This window comes from Benincasa hispida, chromosome 10 (assembly GCF_027475165.1).
Source record: "Benincasa hispida cultivar pf3 chromosome 10, pf3_genome.v1.1, whole genome shotgun sequence".
Taxonomy (NCBI): Eukaryota; Viridiplantae; Streptophyta; class Magnoliopsida; order Cucurbitales; family Cucurbitaceae; genus Benincasa; species Benincasa hispida.
Genome location: NC_143487.1, coordinates 3,587,098 through 3,607,712, shown reverse-complemented (window position 1 = coordinate 3,607,712; position 20,615 = coordinate 3,587,098). Strand labels below are relative to the sequence as shown.

The 20,615-nt window shown below is 31.6% G+C and overlaps 3 protein-coding genes across 8 annotated transcripts in view; 1 reads left to right on the top strand and 2 right to left on the bottom strand.

Moving 5' to 3' along the window:
• The window catches only part of UBP8 (ubiquitin-specific protease 8), a 28,903-nt gene extending 27,697 nt beyond the window's left edge, over positions 1–1,206 (bottom strand). For 5 of the 6 annotated variants that reach the window (XR_016524067.1, XR_016524068.1, XM_039045159.2 and 2 more), the window contains exons 1-2: positions 913–1,206; positions 343–594 (exon numbers count right to left, since the gene is read on the bottom strand). Coding sequence is in view for 4 of the 6 variants with exons in the window: in XM_039045159.2 (XP_038901087.1) it covers positions 343–594; positions 913–998 (338 nt within the window). In the remaining 2 variants the exon portion in view is untranslated. The remainder of the gene's footprint in view (positions 1–342; positions 595–912) is intronic. The other variant, XM_090306201.1, reaches the window with a different exon arrangement.
• A 5,799-nt stretch (positions 1,207–7,005) lies between these two features.
• Positions 7,006–10,486, bottom strand: LOC120088240 (ubiquitin carboxyl-terminal hydrolase). Its single transcript, XM_090305998.1, has 4 exons — positions 10,208–10,486; positions 9,004–9,256; positions 7,673–7,920; positions 7,006–7,583 (listed from the first exon to the last, which is right to left on the bottom strand). The coding sequence occupies exons 2-4, from the start codon at positions 9,242–9,244 to the stop codon at positions 7,224–7,226; spliced, it is 849 nt and encodes a 282-aa protein (XP_090162124.1). The 5' UTR covers positions 9,245–9,256; positions 10,208–10,486; the 3' UTR covers positions 7,006–7,223.
• A 3,978-nt stretch (positions 10,487–14,464) lies between these two features.
• LOC120089479 (Protein kinase superfamily protein) lies at positions 14,465–18,381 on the top strand. The gene is made up of 7 exons (XM_039046965.2): positions 14,465–14,789; positions 15,547–15,796; positions 17,060–17,112; positions 17,199–17,266; positions 17,398–17,487; positions 17,595–17,664; positions 17,751–18,381. Exons 1-7 carry the CDS (start codon positions 14,726–14,728, stop codon positions 18,053–18,055), a joined length of 900 nt encoding a protein of 299 aa, XP_038902893.1. The 5' UTR covers positions 14,465–14,725; the 3' UTR covers positions 18,056–18,381.
• The last annotated feature ends 2,234 nt before the right edge of the window (positions 18,382–20,615 follow it).

Below are 20,615 nucleotides of genomic sequence, written 5' to 3'. Positions count from 1 at the left end.
TTCATGGAAGCTTTTTTTCTTATAGGAAACAATTTCATAGATGTATGAAATTGCAGCAAATGTTCAAGGTCATGGAGTTCAAGAAAGCTTTTGCCTTTTGGAAAACTGAATTACCTATTCTTCAATGCAGAATTCAGTTATGAAGCTGGAGATATGGAGAGAATAATATATTCCATTCACAATAATACAATTATTTCTTTTCAAGAAACATTGGAACTATTGATTGGGATGATTGAATATAAGCAATCGAATATCCGCTTATCAAGATATGCAATGTAATCAACTTAACTTCCCCATCAGAAATAATCCAAATATTTAAAAGAGTCGTGGCATAGCACTCACCATTTAAGTGCCTGCACCCACATTTCTCCGGAGACCAACGCGTAGTCCCTCCCTGAAATGCCCACTTCACCATTTTCACTATTCTGCGAAGAATCCTCTTCTCTTCTCAGATTAAACACAAGATCGGAGCTGAAAATGCTGTTGATGATCTTCATCGGTCCAGCATACGACGAACCTGGCGATGCCAGGAAGGGAAGTCCCCTCTTCTCGTCAGCATCACCTGTTAAGGAATCGTGCGCGTCCTTCCACCACCTGAACAATTCAAATCGTAAATTCTCTTTAGACGCACTGCGTTCCCGGTTTTGTCAGGATCTCCACTGCGACGCAGCCTCACAACAGTTCAAAAGAGTAAAAAGCTGCTTCATCTAAGCTCAGTATCCAACTACTTTCACCATTGCAAGACACATTTCGGTTTTCTTTTTCCAATCTTACCTCGTAAAAATTCTCAACTAAACGAATAGATTAGAGAATCGCATTTGCCCAATTCGAGCTTCCAATAAAGGTGTAATTTAGATTCGAAAATGTTGTAGCAAAAAAGCAAGAAATCGAAGTGTGGAATAATGAATCTACCTGTATGGAACGAAGTAAACTCGCTGATCGTTATCTGAGTCGAGAGGCAAGGTGGATGAAGAGAGATCTTCGGATAAACCGCCCATAGCAGAGAAAGCGAGACGGGTGAAGAGAAGAGTTCAGAAACTAGTTGTGGAAAAGTAGATCATTGGGGGGGGAGAGAGAGAGAGAGAGAGAAACAGAGACAGAGGGAGAGAAAATGGCGGATTTGCAGAGAAACAAGTGGAGCTTTTGTGTGAAGAGGATTCCAGGAGAGTTATATATTTCTCCTCGCCCAAATGCAATTTCCAATTTGTGGTGCGAAATTGTGATATATGTATATATAATTGTTTATTTGTTTAATTATTTATGCGGGGAAACGGAATCTGGATTGTAAAAATAAATAAATAAATAAAATAATAATAATAATAAATAAATAAATAAAAAGGAATTTAGACACACTGCAAAATCGAATGCTGAAAATTCTCGGTTATATATATATATATATATTGAGAAAGTAAAACTCTCCAGCATAAATTTGAGTTGTAATATTGTCGAGTAAATAATTATTATTTTCTTGGTAAATATCATTTCGGTGGTTAAATTTTGAAGTTTGTTCAATTTTAATTTATATATTTTGAATAAAACTTAAAATATATTAAATATATATAAACTGAATTAAACATTTAAAAATATAGTACGTAAAATTAAACATATCTCATACTATATAAATGAAAATGATATTTTAATTTTCATTTTGTATGGTTTTGTTTTTAAGGATTCAAATTTAATTTCTGCATACATTTTGATTATATTTGTGTTAACTATAATTTTTTGTGCAGATTTTTCTTTTCCTTTTTTGACATCGGCCTTTGCTTTTTTTTATAGGAAAAAACTTGAGTGTAGTCGATCTATTCTGCAGCACATCCAATTAAAAACTATCATGTAATATTTGAGGTTTAAAAAAAATATTAAAAATTATTTTTCTATGTGGATAGAAAAAGAGGAGCATAGACTTAGGTGCAAAAATATTACTTTTCTAGAATAACAAATTTTAATAAATGTCAAATGATTTTTTGGGAATACTTTGATTTTTTTTTTTTTTTATTGAAAGAGAGAGTACTATGAGTTTTTTTTTTTATATATATATATATATATATATATATATATATATATATATATTTAAAAAAAAAAGAGAGAGAGAGAGAGACTAATAATGAATACGTGTTACACACATAAAATGCTTTTTTTACACAATAAATATGTAGAAGTTGAAGTTTTAATTTAAAGTTTAAAAATAATATTTAATTTGTATGTAAAATTTTATATACGTAATAAATAAATAATGTATAAACTTAATTTTTATGATCATAAACCTCCAATAATAGTAAAATAAATTATTTTTAACTATATAAAAAGTAGATACTGACGTATTTTATTATTAAAGAAATAACTTTAAAACGAAAATCGATCTTATATGTCCATATATATATTTTTGGTTTATCATAAAATTTTGTGTCTCACGTCACTAACTTTCCTCTACAAAATTTGCTCGGTTTTTTATTATTTCAAATTATTTCGGCTGCTCTTCATAACATTTTTTTTTTGTTAAAATTTTTGTGTCATTCCAACTTATTTTCTCTCCAAAATTGTTCTCTTTCTCTAATTTTGTTTCTCTCTTTAAATACTTTCTCATTTTCTTACTAGATATTTGTCTCTCTAAAACCTTGTTTTAGTTGTGTCATTCTCTTATTAACTTTTTTATTTTTTACCTTTCCAAGCTATCATCAAAATTTAGAACAATTTATTACATTCTAACAAATCTTCTAATCCAATATTAGTCTCTCTCTGTATATATTTATATATACATATATATGTATATAGATAGATAGATAAGTCTCAAAATATATTTAAGAAGACTAATATGAGATTCAATAAATAGAAAATGATATATACTAAATAATTTTTTGCCATGGACTACATAACTATATCAATGTAAAGAAATTGATGAAGAATATAAAATTTTGGGGATTAAAGAACGTATTTGTGAATAACTTTTCGATTTTTTAAAAATTTCGATGAACTTTAAGAAAACATGGAAACAATTTTAAAGAATGTAACAATAATGAGTGATTATATAATATCACCATATAACTTCGGTACTCCATAACAAAGCATACATGCTATATAATTCCTAAGTTACAAACAATTAGGCAAATACGAAGCCAGACATCAAAAGGAAATAAGTTCACAAAAGCGACATGCAAAAATGCATCAATTAGTCAAACACTCCTGGTGATTTAGTTTCCATCTTTTTTTTCTTTTTTCTTTTTTTTAATACACTTTTGGTAGATTTTTCAAATTTTATGGACTTTCAAATTTTCATATAACTTTTATAAGTTACTTATACATAAATGGATACACTAGTTCAACGTGTAACTTTCACCTGAACAAGCACGTCTCATCAACATCAAGTGCATCTAATGAATTTAAAAGACACTTACATTCAAATAGTCGTGTCCTATCAACGAAGTAGATACGTATACACAATCACATCTTATCACAAACATGTACTATTAATATAGGAACAAAAAGAAGATGAAAGGTTTTCTTTATAGCCCATTATATATATATATATAGAGAGAGAGAGAGAGTATTAGGAGTTCTTACAACTACTTTGCAGAATTTATCTGAAATTACTTAGTTCGTTCATGGAAATTATAAAATCAATCTTTAACTCTCATACGAGGAAAATCCGTATATTTTTTATTGTGAAAAGTATTATTTAATTAATTTTTTTCCACGAACTTTTATGCTTATGGTCCATCGAAAAGCTCCTGCAGAGCAGAGCGCTAGAGCCCCATTGGGATACAGTGGAATGGTATTGGCTATAAACTCCCGCAAATAATACAAATATTAATTTTCAATTAAAGAAATGTAATTTTTTATACAATTATTCGAATTATAAAAAAAATGATAAAATTACAAATAAATACAAAGCCGACATGTTCTTTTTTTCTTGTCAATCATCTTTTGGAGGGATTTTCCAAACTTAAATTTTCTTATTGGAGGATGGGGCATTGGGGTATGAGGTTGAAAGTGAGATTGCATCTATAAGTTCAAGCTGCCTCAATTGTACACTTCTCAATGTTATTTTTACTTTTAACATTGTTCATGTTTTTGGTTTATTACATTTAAAAAAAAACAAAACACAAATTGAATTAACCGAAAACACCAACAATATTAAAAGTAAGATTAATCCTTACACTTTCATTATTTAAATATAGTTCACGTACTTTCAATGAAATCTTAAATTTAGTCATTTAAAGTTTATTTTTATTGAAATTAGTTAAATAATAATGATCATAATTTTTATACAATATTATATATTATATATTATATATTGAATATGTTTTCAAAATTTATAAATGAAAATACAATTTTAAAATGTTGAGAAAATCAACCATAAACTAACAAAACATGGACTATCTTTAAGGTTTTGCTCAGAATAACGACTAACTTTAAATATGTGGAAGTATATAGATTAAAATATAATGAAAGTTAAAGTACGACGAAAATGATTAACAATTTTTTAGGGATAGATAATAATATATGAAAAATTATTTCAAATGGTAAAACTGTTGAAAATATTTATAAGATATAGCAAAAATTTAAAACTATCAATGATAGACACTAATAGACTTCTATCAGTATCTATCAGCGACAATGATAGACATAGAAGTATATCAGTGTCTATCATTGATAGTTCTAAAATTTTGCTATATTTTATAAATATTTTGGTTCAATTTTCTATATTTAAAAACAACGAATAATATATTGTACCATGTAAATGATGTTGATAAAAATTGAAGTGAGCATATATTTTATATTAAAAATAATATAATTTTTTTTGAAATATTGAGGTGAGAGCAAGGCAGAGATTTTGACCTCAATCATTCCATTTAGGTAAAATTACAAAATAAAATAAAATAAAAACAAAACAAAACAAAACAAAGCCCCATCAGTAGCTTTATACAAATTAGGGAATGAACCTAGTATTCTATTTGGCTTATAGGAAACCTAGGTGAAAGAAAAAGGGAATGGCATCCAATTCTCACTGAATCAAAATTCCAGCCATGCACACTAATAAAGGGGTAACTAAGAAATGAGTAGAAAAGTGAATTCTTAAAAGAGAATAACACCATGATCTTTTTTTTCTTTTTATTTTTTTTTTGGAACAACACGTCTGATTCTACAATATTTAAGTGTTAAAGAAATTAGTAGAATATTAAATCATATATAGATAGACACCATAGACTGAGGACTTGTTTAAATTGACTTAAGAAAAAAATATTTTTCAAAAAATTCATTTTTATTTAAACACTTTTGATAAAAATAGATTAAAATACACTTGAAAAACTATTTTAAGTGGTTGTCAAACATTTTAATTTCTTCCAAAATGACTTGTGTTTTAAATTAAACACTTGAAAATGTAATACAAACACACCTCAACCTATGACCTCTTAATCATTTATCAAACGAATATTCCCCTAAAAATCTACATGTGGTTGAGCAAGCAATTTCACAACGAGACCTCAACAACTATCATTTATAATAATAATGATAAAAGGGAGGTTAAAATACCATTTTGGTTCATTTACTTTAGAATTTGTTCAATTTTAGTAACTATATTTTCAAAAGATCTCAAATTTAGTCTCTAATACTTGTTTATTGTTGATTTTTTTTCAGAAACTTTTAATTATATGCTAGTATTTTTACTCTAAATTTTGAAAATTATTCACATATTATGTTTCTTTCCATTAAATTTTATTATTATTATTTAGTCAATTTCGATAAAAATAAAATAAAATTATTAAAAATATAATAATTAAAATTAAATAAACTTCAAAAAATAGTATTTTAATCTAATAAGACCAACAAAAAGGTAGAGAGACAGAAAAGTGAGACCACCGTATTGCTGGTCAAGATCTGAAGGCAATGGAAATTGTATACCCACATGCCACGTGATTCGCCATTGGAACCTAACCTAAAGTAACCAGCAAAGAATATTTACACGGAAAAACAAAGCATTATACACTGAATAAATGCTTTCCTAAAAAGGTATACTGATGTACATATATGCATATTCTTTTAGATAATTTTTATACTTGGAGTTATCATACGCAACTTTTTATCTTTTAATTAATATATGTAAATAGATTTAAAAGATCATTCAAAATTGTTGGATCAGTGTTAAAGCAAACATAGCTCTACATTAGTGACCAAGAGATATATGAGTTCAAATCCCCCCTTACTATCTAAAAAAAAAAAAAATTATAAGCGGTAAAAATGTTTTAACCACCATGTTATACTATACTCAAAACTTAATAAGTTGGTAGAATGAGCAAAACTTAGAATGTCCAAATCGTTGGTGGATAACATGATTTTTATTCATTAACCTATCATGTTTGAAGAATTGAAATGGGTTCAAAGAATTTTTAAATGAAGATATAAGATAAACATGAAGTTTCATGGACTAAGAGAGAGGAGTAACTCACCTTGAGGTTTCCTTATCTTGCCAACGCAATATCCTCAACAAAATAGAGATCATAAAAGGTGGGAAAAATATCATTTATAAACTAATTAAAAGAGAAAAAAGAGTTATCATGCGAGCAAATAAAAAAATATTGGTCTTTTTACACTCATAACTATCTTATTAGGTAAATCATTTTTGAACAAATGGAAAAAGAAACACGAGGATATCCATACAACAAAAATGATGAAAATTGAACGATATTTTACAAAGTACATCATTCAATGGTATTTTTTATAATTTAGCCCATATATGTAAATATATTCTGAACAGTAGAGTTCGCAAATCAATAGAGAATATACCGGTGAGGAAAGGAAACCATGCACACTCCCATAAAGCAAACTTTTATGTAAAGCATTAAAGAATAAGCTTTTATATAAAGTGGCAACATAATCCCAATAAAAGCTCATAATCAGATCATGGAAAGCCACTATTTCCAACTCCAAAGCTGCAAAAAATGGAGGATATGCTACAATTTAAACATTGATTGGATCAAGTCGACAAAAACTGGGATCCAGAGATATCATAGATCATGGGCTTTATAGATAGAAAGGGCATGCAACATGAAAATGCATAACTTTAGGATGAAAATACAACTAATAGGTTAGTTACGGAAGCCTAATCGAACAAATGTAAAAATACGTTATTTTATAATGAAAGTACAGCACTATCATTAGTTATGGAGCCTATTCCACACCGAGGATAAAACAGCAAGCATATCTAATGTAAGCAACTTTGATTAGTAGTACCGTGAGCCAGTGTCATAAACTCGGCCACCTGGATAGGAACCTCTAGGATCCAAATTAGGATCTCGTGCGGAGTTCCCAAGAAACCGTGCTCGTTCTCTGAAGGAATCAAAGTGTTCAGATTCATAATTTTGATGTGCTTGTCCAGAAGCAGCTAAGTTTGTTACTCCACTGTTGCCACGAGGATCACCTGGGCCAATGCCCCCATTTGGGTAATGGTCCATTATTCCCTTCTGGTACTGATGTTGTCGTGCACTTGATTCCCTTCGTAGTAACTCATCACGACGTCCAGCATGTCGAGCTCGAAGTGCTGCCAATTGTTCCTCATACTGAGCATTGATTGCCACAATTCTCTGAAGATATAGATCAAAATGAGTATGTTCAGTAAAGATGATATGAAAAACGAGAATGCAACTAGTGAAATAGGAAAATGTGAATATACCTCTCTATGTCTCGCATTTTCCTCATCCTCTGCATCATTTTGTTCCTTGGCCAATTTAATGATATCATCAATAAATTTCTGCTCAAGACCATCAAAATTCTGTGGCAGCGGACCATCTCCAAACCTAGTTTCCATGTTTTTTCCATGGGATTGAGATCTGGGATCGCTATTGCTTCCTTTCTCAATAACTAATTTTGGATTAGGTCTCTGACCTTGAAAGTATGATCTTGTGGCATCACCCCCTTGACCTATGTTAAACAAGCATATTTCTCAGTACATAAGTTTCAAAAACTTCGTTGAACAAGAGAAGGCAGAAATCCTTCGCATGAGAGAAGTGAATAAACATCCCAGTAAAGGGGGAAATATGTACGAGGGGAAAGGTGATACAGAATTTACGATAACAGCGACTAAAAATCCTCTCTATCAATAAACAGTTAACAGCTTGATATTATGATGAATATCACACACCCAACCATTATAAAATGGATATACTCTTTTGGCATCAATTAATTATTTTATTCTTGATAACCACGTGTGTGGATCCCTAGCTAATCTGACCTTAGCTACAAATGTATTATTTGCAATAAGTCCTACAGTACCTGGAGTCATAATGATTTTCCATTTCAAGGTAAAATTGAGAGGGGAAAAGGAAAAAAGAGGGGGAGAGGAGGAGGAAATGAAACAGCAAAACAAATTCATATGCCCAACAAGTATATCTGACGAATATTAAAAGCATTCAATGGACAGGTTTGTAAAGGAAAAACACGGTCTTCATAACTTCTGAATAGGAATGATGAATCTAAAAGAATTAATAGTTCTATTCCTTTCTCATTAACAGTCTGATAATTAATCCTGTTTCCAAGAACTATATCATGCGAAAGTAAAATTTATCCAAATGTAAATGCCATAAGGCAGTTATAATCATGTTTTTAACTTCTTTTTTTCATTTTGCCAAGGAACATACTCAATGTTGCATAGGAAGCACAGATGAGAATTTCAGATCATATGGTCAGTAGACTAAATAAAGATGGGTATGGAACCAACAGAGGGGGGGGGGGGGGGGGGGGGGGGGGGGGGCCCTAATTAAGGCATATGCCCTTAACCAAGGGGTCAAAGGTGTAAATCTTCCTCACTTCTCAATGTTGAATCGAACTTAAGAAAAAAAACAAAAGAATCAAAGAAGGTTGAAGTTGATTTCAGTAAACAAGTACCTAAAATGGTTTGTGTTACTTAGTCTACAAAAAAGATATCCTAACGTACAAAAAAGACTTCCGAGGAAAACAGATGCAAGCAATCATTCGTGGCAGGAGTAGTGATATGTTAATGCTTGCCTTCATTGAACATGTGAGAGGCCATAGAATTTGGCATCTTCGACTCATCTCTTTCCCATCTCCATTGATCCTCATTTTTTGAAGCTACATATGAATGCTCTCTCTCTGGAGTGAAGGCTTCCAGCCGTCCTTCAAAAGGATCAGGGTGGCTTTGTTCCACCCTTTGACTGGGAACGTGATGCATTTGAGAGACTGAATATGAGCCTAGTCCTGAATCAGAATATTGCCCCTGCTGTCTCATAGTTATGGCCACCTGTAAAAACGACCAAAATTAGAAGATCATATCAATCAAAATTTGGAAATCAATCACATTCAAGTTTAAGTCACATTTTCAAGTAGATCGTACATATAAACAAACCATTCTCAATCTTCCCCCCCCCACCCCCCCAAACAGACAAAAAAAATGCTGAAGCTGAATGAACGATAGCAACCAAATGTCTCGTGGACCGGGAAAAATGAAAATGAAGAAGGCAGAAAGCTTTGAGTAAGCTCGCGTGAATGGATTTGAGAATCCAGATCAAAAGTTGTAACAAGTAGAAGTAGAAGGGTTGGATTAGATAAACTTTCCTGGGAAAAATGATCTTGGAAGAAAAATATCAAGAAAACCACCTTTTCTCTTTCGATAATTTGATAGCAAAATAACAAGAACATGTGCTGTTTATAATTATAGTTCACATGTGAAAATTTAGTAGACACAGTTCCAGCAAGTGGATTGGCATAAACACATATTTAGGTCCTTCTGTGCCTTCAAGCACTCTCCAATTCATTAGCTTCCCGATATTCGGATAAAACATTATTCCTTTCCAAGCTGCCACGCAACCTAAATACTTTAGGAACATAATTCTCAAACTGGATAATCTAAACCAAATCAAAGTAACTAACAGAACAAAATTTTAAGCATTCCTGATGCCAACTGAAGTGGCCGTGACGCCATATCCAGATACTTCATAGCTAGTTCACTCTCTGAAGATTATACACACGAACACTTGCACTAACACCAGTTTCAATACCTTGACAGATAAAAAATAACTAAAGAAAAACGTGAATTCATTAACGAAGAAGAAGCATACGAGCAACTACAAGCCCTAATCATCGCTCTAGACCGATAGCATCTCATGTAGAACGACATGTAACAGTAGTATTGCAGATATAACAAGAATTTCGATCAAAAGCAGAAAATTTCAAGAACAAGATATCTTTGTACCTAATATGATCTCTTCTGTAATGGTCAGATAATCCTGCCCAGATTGGAATCGAAGTCCGCAATGTCTCGTCGAAATGAGATGCCAGATGAGGACGATCCAGTCCGGGTCATGTCAGATCCGAAACGCGCCCGTCATTCTGACCCGCTAAAACCCTCGTAGCATTTGATTTGTTGGAGGTCCCTCGGCTTGAAAAGAATTTCTAACAAGTCCTTAATTTCAAAATTATGTCTATTAATTTCTGTATTTGAAATGGAGAAAATCATTCTTTTGGCCAGTATGATTTGATTTATGTTGCATTTGATATTTGAATCTTCGAATCCAATTATATTTCTAGACGAAGTAACTAGTGGAGAGGGTGTCAAAGTTGCAATATTATGAACAATTTGTTCTCGCCTTTAGGGATGTGACAAAGAAGAGAGATATTAACCGAATTAGCAACCAAGATAATATCCTCAATAAAGACCTTAATATTAACTAAGGAGCTCTCTTTCTGTTCAACAAATTGATAATTTTCAAAGTATCATAATTTATCACTAAAAATGAAAATACCTATTTTTAGTTTTAAAAAACACATATTTGTTAACATTTTCAACTATTAAGTGGGCAAATATTCTTTTTTGTTATGTTTGGGGCGAAAATTATCCTAAGACTATAATAACTATCTCTTACTATATGAAATACTATTTTGCATTATAAATTAGCTACCGTCAACACTATTTCAAAACTCTTATTTACTCAATTTTTACTATTTTCCATTCATCATTTTTTATTCATTGTTACAGTATTTAATATTTATTTCTCAAACTAAAATAGTTTACACCTCAAACACATATTATTATAATCCAAACTAAAATAATTTATATCTCAAACACACACGGTTATAACACAACTAAGATAACAAATTCTTACCCCAAACATCCTTTAAAATATTTTTTTCCTTCTTTCTCCCTTCCTTTTTCAAACTTCTCCTTCACGTAGTTGTCACCACCACTAGATGCCAAAATCTACTTTGATCGTCTTTTTTTCCTCCTCCCCACAACCCTCTCATTTTCTAATGACCAAATACACATTTTTTTTAACTCGAAGATTAAAAAATATATATTTTGAAAATTTAGTAACAAACATGCTTACTCTTCCAAACTTAAAAACTAAAAAATAATATTATGATTCAAAAGTTCAGTTTTTTTTAAAAAAAAAAAATGGAAATGTCTTCTTTTAAGAAAAAACACTTTTGATTTTCAAATAACATCTGAAGCCTTGGGATTATAATCTCAAAGTATTTTGGTTATTGTCATTAGGTCTCATGGCAACAGAAGCTAATGTGCCAATGTATGATTTAAAGAGGAAAGCGTTAATATGAAAAAGAACTTTTCTCGTCTATTCTTGCTTCTTGCCTTAAGGGTTTGACAATGAATTTCTTATTCCAACGTTTTCAAGGGATTCATAAGAAGACGTGATCTCATGCTTCAACTTTAATTAGACTGGTGATTGGAGGAAAAATGTACATTATATACAAGAGAGTGTTTGATCCACCAACTTCATAAATCGGTCTTAAATAATTCAACTCCACCAACTTCGACAATCTTCACCGTTGAAGTTTGCACATGTTATATGAATAATATCACGAAATATGAGAGAATACATAATCTTGTAAACGTGAGAGAATCTGAGCCGACTTAATATTATCTCCTTAGGACAATTTTACTTACTCTAGTGCTTTAGTTTATTGAGTAATTATCTCTCAAGATAGAACAGATTACATTTCTTATGGAAGCAACACCTTGTCCACAAGATCCAACGAACTATACTTTGTGGATATACCAAACTTCAACAAAATTTGAAAAGATGCATCTCTTAATTAAAGAATGCACATTATGAAATTGAAAGGATGCAACCCTTAACAAAGGGTCACATACCATTTATCCAATAACTTTGTTTTCCCCTCTCTCTCTAATGTTTTTTACACTCCAAACTAAATAATTATGCACCAAAAACACAAACTTCCCAACTCCAACATATTAACTATAACCTTTGGAACTCAACTCAATGTCTCAAACATCCCTAGCAAGTATTTGACAATTTTGAATTAAAATGGAGAATTGACGATTATGGTTGGCTTTTTGAGCCCAAGGTAGTTGTTGAAGATTCACTCTATGTCATGAGCCGACTTGTCTTCAAGCAAGATGGACAAGACTAGTAGGTTATTGTTTCAGCAACCCAGTTTCTTCAAATGATCGAGTTGACGACGACGGTAGTTCGTTTTAGAGGTGAATTGTACGTGTGATTGGAGGTGTAATTCGCTCCAATCGCATCGGTGGAGATCTTAGAAAACTCTATGACGTGCATGTTCTTTAACTCGAGGGATGAGAAGTTAACTTGGAATCGTGTTGCTCAATGAATCAATATATCATGAAATTGTCGTTGGATGTATAGAGTCGAGAATATAAGAATTTGAAGGTTGTCTTTTCTATTGTCCCTTCCCCAACAAAGCAAAATAATTAAACCACTATACACTAAATTTATGTTAGGTTAAATTACAACATTATTATTATTATTATTATTATTTTAAAAAAAGTGAAAGATTTAGATATTAAAATGAAACAAATATAGAAGGTTCAATATATGAAATATGATGCAAAGCTACTATTTTATTTAGGAAGTGTATTTAAATACAACAAATGAAAGGTAAAGGTAAACAAATAATTGACAAACTATACTGATAATTGACAACTTATATATAAATGTGCATTATTTGATAATAACAGCACATCATATTCAATAAGAACACAATTATTGATAAACCATCAACTATAGTTGATTTTCATTGTTATGTTATTTAATGATACGTGAACCAACATAGAGACTTTTAGCGTAAAATGATTAAAAAATAGATCGTGTCTTAGGACAACATTATTAATTTTTTTAAACAACTAAAACAACTTAATTGGTTAAAAACTTAAAATTCTCCCAAAATAACTGTTTACACCTATCAATTCATTATAATTTTGTTAATGTGCAGTTTATGGGGGGACAACAAAGCAGAAAAAGACATTTCCATCTATCTTTAGGATGCTGTAAATTTTAGTTCCTTCTATCCTATCTGCCTAACGAATTAAAAATCCTAAAAAAAAAAAGGGAAAAAAAAAAAAGACTTTCTTTTAGGTGAGAATATTAATTATTACATTACAACAAGAAAAGTTAGAGGAGAAAAGTAAAATTTAAACGGTATATTAATTAACGTGGCATAGAAGGGAATAATTTTTCCTTTTGCTTGGAAAAGACATAAAAAATAATTATCACGATTTACTTTAAATAAATAAATAAATAAAGTACTATTACTCCTACATTTTGAGTTTAGTTTTTCTTCGATACTTAAGTTTTAAAATGTTGCGACTCTGTTTGATAATAATCTTGTTTTTAGGTTTTTGCATTTTAAAATTAAATTTATGGATACTATTTTCACCTTCAAATTTCTTCATTTGTTTTCTACTTTTCACCAAATGTTTAAAAATTCAAATCAAATTTTAAGAACTAAAAAAAAAACTTTCAATTTTTTTTTTTTTTTGGAATTTAACTAAGAATTCAACCATGGTACTTAGAAAATATATAAATCATTATAAGAAATGTGGATGAAATAGACTTAATTTTAAAAAACAGAAACAAAAAATCAAATGTTATCCAACGGGACCTACATTTGTTTATAAGCTTTGAGTTTGATTTTAATTTAGTGTATACGTTAAAAATATTACAAATTTACCCTTGAAGTTTGAAAGTTGTTTCATATTAGGTTTTATGTTTCAAAATTTATACTTTTAACCTTAATTTTTCATTAGATACTCACTTTCAACCTTTGCAGTTATCGTCTATTTAATTCAAAATAATTATGAAGTAAAATTTTAAATTTAATTATAAGAGTGATGAAAAATAGTGAAATTTAATCCATTATAATTCATTTAAACTAATTAATAGAAATTAACACCAAATATCATAATTGAATTATGTAATGAAAAATCGACTCTAAAAAGCGTTAATGTTAAAACTTATGGATCAAATTAATATTAAAATTAAAAAATAAAGTTAAAATTGTAAAATTTAGAGATTAAATTGAAAAACAAACTTAAAATTTTAGGATTAAAAGTGTAGTATTTTGAAATATAAAGATGGAATAAAAAACTATATATATATATATATATATAAAGAAAAAAGAAAAAAGGGGTAATGAGGAGGGATAAATACAGTTAGGGTAACGATAAGTTTTGGGAGTAAAGGAGCTGTAAATTAAAAGTTACAAAAAGACAGGCAAACAGAACAGAAGGGTCTTTCTATTTCTCTCTATTTCTCTAATTCTGTCTCACCCTTTTTCTGTTAATTCCCAGGTCAGCCGATAAAGCGTGCAAAATGCCCAACCGTCTATAAGAGAAACACCCACGACAAAATGGAATGTAGCAATCTTCATTTTGATGGAGAAGTTTCATCATTAAATTTTTTCCCCACCAGGGTTCTCAATTTTGCCTGCCATGGATCCCTGGATTCACAGGTTCAGGCATCGCCTCCTCGCATGGTTTTACCGATCTCGTTCTGGTACTACTTCACTTTTGTTTCTCCTTTTTTCTTTTCTGTGCTTGTATCTTTTATTTGTTCCGGTTTTTGTTGAATTTGAACCATACTCGATATTTCGTCAATTGTTCTTCTCTGAGGCTTTGAAACGATTGTTCATGCTTGTGCTTGAATTATGAATGAGACCGACCTCTCTGTAGCTTGGCTCTTAACTGTGTATCGTGATGTCGAATTGAACGTTTACCGCACTTTCTAGTGATATTTTTAGGAGCAAAATTGGTAGAGAATTGTTGCCTGGTCTAATTTTGCTGCATTAATTATATAAATTGATGAAGAACGGATTTCACTAGAGGAATTAAACGTTTAAATGGTTTAAAATCTTATGTACGGGATTTTCCTTACCTTTACTGATCTCCTAATGTTATGAACTTTTCGAATTTCAACACCTCGTTTTCTAACTTCTGTCCGATTGGGGTGGAGGAGTTGGCTAAAGGCGTTGACGAGCTGCTCTTGCTTATATTAATTATTAATGGCAACTAACCTAGTTGAATTGACTCATGTTATACCTAATCATACACTGAGTAGCATTATACATACGTCAGGCGTTTTTTATTTATTCTTTTGTGTTGATATGTTTGTCTCTTTCTGTATTTTTCATTTCCAGCGCTCTAAAATCCTACTACTTTAGATCACATCATCTGTGTCCTGCAATAGAGTTCTTTTACTCTTATTTGTCTGGAAACAAGTACCTAAATGTAACTCAATTGACTTTCTATTTTAGTGCCAATATTATACGTCAGGCGTTTTTCCTACACGGAAATAAAACGGGCAACTGGTGGGTTCAACAGAGTTGTCTACACCAATCCTCGGAGTGCTGCTTATAATGCTAAATTTCAAGATGGCAGAGTTACATTGGTAAAAGAAATGAGAGCTTTGAATGACAATGTCTTCAACACAGAAGTGCAGCTCCTTGGACGCTTGCACCATCGCCATCTTCTTACATTGAGAGGCTTCTCCACGGGCCATAAGAGGTTTGATGACTCTTATTTTAAATCATAATCCCCCCCCACCAAAAAAAAAAAAAATTTGTAGAAGTTACTAGTATTAAACCAGTTGTGGAAGAAAGAATTGTCTTTTGAATCCTGTATGCACATTGGGCCCTTTAGAGAAACCTCCCCCTGCCCCCCTCGTGCATGATATATGGTGATGTTGGCTTCACTGCTTCAATTGAACGAGTATAGCCTTGGCTCCAGCTTTATTTTTCAGGGACCTTGTCCTAACTCCTCACATGCACGGTACGAGGAACACAATACTGTAAAGGGCAATGGGAATGTGCAATAGTGGATATTGCTCTATTTAGCATTGCCTTGTTCATATGGTCAGCCATACACTAACTTGGGCTAATCCCATTGCCCAAGTGTATAATGTGGATTATTAACTTGCATTCCTGAGAAGTCTATAGAGTTTTGAGAGAAATATTGATTTTTTATTTTTTATTTTATATCCATGAGTGTCTGAGCCAGCTTACGTGCACCTCAATTGATCTCACGGGACAACCCGCCTGTACCCTACAACATTTGGGTGTCGAGAAAACTCGTAGAAAATTAATTCCTAGGTAGGTAGCCACCATGGATTGAACCCTTGACCTCTTAGGCATTTATTGAGACTATGTCTCCCTTTTTATCATTAGGCCAATCCATGATGGTTGAGCAGAAATATTGATTATAGTATCGCTTTTCCTGATGCATCAAAAAGTGTGTCAAATTCCTAAGAATATTAACACTTCATCACGTATGGTTGTTTTCCCATGCCTGTTATATCACATCCATATTCAAATGCAACTGGGTAGAATAAGCCTGAATGACATATTTCTATCATTCAAATGATTGGATTATTTGAATAACATGTTGGGATATTTTTTAAATCCCATCAATGTGTGAGAGTAGAGATTCAGACCTTTAACATTTTGGTTGAGGAGGTATGTCTTACCTTATTGAGTTATGCTTATATTGGCACATGTTGAGATATTTTGATCATCGAGTATAAGTTTGGAATGAGATAGGGTGTACAGTGTAGGTCAAATGCGGTATGATGATGAGGAAAAGAGGGAAACTCCGCTTAAAAACTTTTCAAATGCTCAAATAAAAGTTCATCAAATCAAAACATCGCCGCATTTGCTTTTGACCTGTCTGTATTGACTATTATGTCCATTGATAAGTTGTTTGCCATCTGATATAACTCAATTCTGTCGTTGAAATTTGTACTTTTGCATTTTATCCTTTGATTCTATGCAGATTGCTCGTGTTTGACGAGATTGGAAATGGAAGTTTGAGGGATCTTCTTAATGGTATCATCGAGAACCAAGTTGTTTGAATGAATTGTTTTGTGTATGTTTGTCATAGATGATTGAATCACAGTGGTCTTCTGTGGCAGATCCTCTCAGGACTCCCTTGAATTGGAGGATGAGGCTACAAATAGCCGCAGGTGTGGCTGCTGCGCTGGTGAGTTACCTTAACAATATTGTCACTTAACACATCATAAGTTCTCAGGACCTCCTGCATGCATCGACACAATCAAAAAACACTCACGACAAAGGACTTAAGCATCCATAGTTAAATTATCTTTGATGCAGGAATACTTGCTTCTTTTCACCGATCCCCCAATGTGTCACGTGTCGATTAGCTCGAGCACTATTATGTTAGACGAAAATTTCACTGCAAAGGTATTGACTACTGAATTAATCTTTTGGAGTTTCCTTGCTGAATTTTCCATAAAAGCGAAGTTGAAGTTGAGGCATAATATGTTAAATTCTTCCTTTTACCTGCTCAGATATCTGATGTTGGCTTTCTCTGCTCCCCCATAAACAACGTTGGTTATCCGGATGCAACAAAGTCAGATGGTTAGTTTTCCCAACACGGAATTGCAATATAAGGCTAAAAAGATAACTGCAGATTTAACTTTTTCTTTCGGCTTCGATAACTGCAGATTTTATGGATCAGAAATGTGGAAACATTATTTACCAGCTTGGAGTCCTGATCCTGGAGCTGATAACCGGACAATCGTCGGATGGAACAGGAGCTGATCTTATAAAGTGGATCCAAGGGGCAAACTTTGCAAGGTCAATGAACAAGATGATCGACCCTGATCTTGGAAATAGTTTTGACTACAAAGATGTGAGAAACCTTCTATCAATAGCAAAGTTGTGTATAAAGTCCAGAGAAAAGCCAAGATTCTCCATTCCCCAGATTTTCCGGTATCTGCAGAGTAAAGTAGATGTGACTAGCTACTAGTATTTTCTTCACCCTTCTATTTCCAAAATTTCTTATCCTCTCTCTCTCTCTTCTTTTAATTTCTTTTCTTTTCCCTTTTGTGACCACCATCATCTTCCAGACTTGTTTTTATATCCACGTAAATTAATTATTTTATTAGGAAAAAACTCTATTGTTTTGTTCCTTCTTTCTTCATAAGTTTGTATAAGATGACTTTTTCTTTTTCTTTCTTTCTTTGGAGCTGCACCTTGTGTCCTATTCCCGTAAACACGTCATATTCTTGTAATGGACAATGGAAGTACATACTAGATTATTTATACCATATACAGCCGTTTCTATACGACAAATATATATCTTTTTTCATTTTTCTTCCTGCAACGCTGTTCTAAATAGAAGTAAAAACAAAGTGCGTTAACATGGTTTCAAGGTAAATGTGTTATTTAAGTTCGGTTGGATAACTATTTATTTTTTTTGTTTTTGTTTTTTAAAATTAGTCTGTGCACATGACTTTTTCCTTCAAATTATTTCTCTTATTATCTACTTTTTATCAATGATTTTTTAAAAAAAAATAAATAAAAAAACAAGCCAAAATTTAAAATCTAAAAATTATAGCTTTAAAAATTTTGTTTTTGTTTTTAAAATTTGGCTAAAAATTCAACCATTATACTTATAAAGATGCAAATTATTGTAAGAAATGTAGAGTAGATATGCTTTATTTTCAAAAACAAGACACAAAAAACCAAATTGTTACTAAACGGAGTCTTAACTTTTTAAATTGTTGAATTTTTTGAAATTTAAAGGCCCGTTTGGTAACCATTCATTTTTTTATTTTTTTGAAATTAAGTATATTTTCTTTCCATTTCTTACAGTAACGATGGAATTTGTATAAATTTTTAAGTACAATAATTGAATTCTTAGTCGAATTTTAAAAAAACAATAATGAATTTATTTTTTTAAAAAAAATAATTGGCTTGATTTTTTAAATTATTGAAAAAGTAGATAACAAATGAAGAAATTTGGAGGTATAAGTAATGTAATAAAAAATAAATGACTACACAATTGGGCCTAAGCTTTTAGTTTTTTTAATTAATACTTGACTCAATTTTCTTTTTAAATACTACTTCCTAGGTATTTCCTTATTTTATTATATAATTAATACTTGCTATGAACTTTGTATTATCATCTATTTGTTAAAACGTTTTCAAAATTTAAATCAAGTTTTTAAAATGTTATTTCGAGATAGACGAAAACTACCGCAAATAAACCGTAAAGAAACACAAATTCATAAATCAAAAATCAAAATCATAATTATTACTCTTACGTTTGTTTCATAGGGATTTCATGGAATTTCAGATAAATATTTTGATATCATTACATTTAATCTCATGAAACACAAAAATCAATAACAAGTTCTTAAAAGCTATTATTTTTAGATTTCAAAAGTTTGCTTGGTTTTTTAAATCATTGGTAAAAAGTAGAAAACAAATGAATAAATTTAGAGCTGTAAGTTTATAGGCTTAATTTTAAAAAACAATAACAAAAAATCAGTTGGTTACTAAACGTGACCTATGTTTTAAATTTTTTAATATTGGACTCAAATTTCTTTTTAAATACTACTTCTTCTTTGAACTTCCATTTTTCTCTCCTTTGTATTGTATTTCCAATTACAATATTAAATGCCACAACCCTTTTCCTTTATACAAGTTTTGCCATAGTTGTTACAATAGTAATGATACAAAAGAATAAGAATAATACAAGTGGCACTATATGATTGGTGAGTGGTAAACAAATTATTGACTACTTGGTGAGTCACCTCCTTCTTCCTCCACCCTAGCTTTGCCTTTTCCATTTCTAATTTCTTCTCTAACATCCCCCCTCAAACTAGAGGGTACTTCAAGTACTCCTAGTTTGGCTCATAATGTATAGAAATGTGTGTCGTTGAGTGGCTTTGTGAGACAGTCAACAAGTTGGTCGGTCGATGGTACATAGCGAATATTGATGTGTCCTTTTAGAACATGGTCTCTGATGAAGTGAAGATCAATTTTGATATGTTTGGTTCGAGAATGAAACACCGAATTTGCAGTTAAGACTCTTGCTCCTAGGTTGTCGCACCATATAGTTGGTCTAGTGTTGGACTGTAATCTCATCTCACCTAGTAGTTGTTGGAGCCAGAGGACTTTCAGAGGTGGCATGAGCAAGTGCTCTATATTCGGATTCGGTGCTCGACCTTGCTACCATTACTTGCTTCTTCGAGGACCAGGAGAAGATGTTCTTTCCCACAAAAGTATAGTAGGTTGCCACTGATTTTCTATCATCAAGATTGGAGGCCCAGTCAGCATTCGAGTAGACAGATATGTGTAGTTCAAGCTCGGTTGAAAGAAGATTCCATAGTGTTTGGTGCCACTGATATACCGAAGTACCCTTTTTGCTACTTACCAATGGACATCAGTTGGGGTTTGAAGGAACTGACTGAGCTGATTGATAACATATATGATGTCCAGCCTTGTGTGCGTTAAGTACTGAAGGGCTCCTATAGTACTTCGATATATAAACGATTCAGAGAGAGGTTGTCCACCAGCCT

Bases quoted from the DNA above. Each gene is read 5' to 3' on its own strand.
- LOC120088240 (XM_090305998.1), bottom strand. From the start codon at position 9,244: ATGAGACAGCAGGGGCAATATTCTGATTCAGGACTAGGCTCATATTCA. The intron at 7,921-9,003 runs GCAAGCATTAAC...TGTTTAACATAG, and splicing joins CTCTCACATGTTCAATGAAG to GTCAAGGGGGTGATGCCACA. The intron at 7,584-7,672 runs GTATATTCACAT...CTATATCTTCAG, and splicing joins AAAATGCGAGACATAGAGAG to AGAATTGTGGCAATCAATGC.
- LOC120089479 (XM_039046965.2), top strand. From the start codon at position 14,726: ATGGATCCCTGGATTCACAGGTTCAGGCATCGCCTCCTCGCATGGTTT. The intron at 17,113-17,198 runs GTATCATCGAGA...CTTCTGTGGCAG, and splicing joins TTTGAGGGATCTTCTTAATG to ATCCTCTCAGGACTCCCTTG. The intron at 17,488-17,594 runs GTATTGACTACT...TTACCTGCTCAG, and splicing joins ACGAAAATTTCACTGCAAAG to ATATCTGATGTTGGCTTTCT.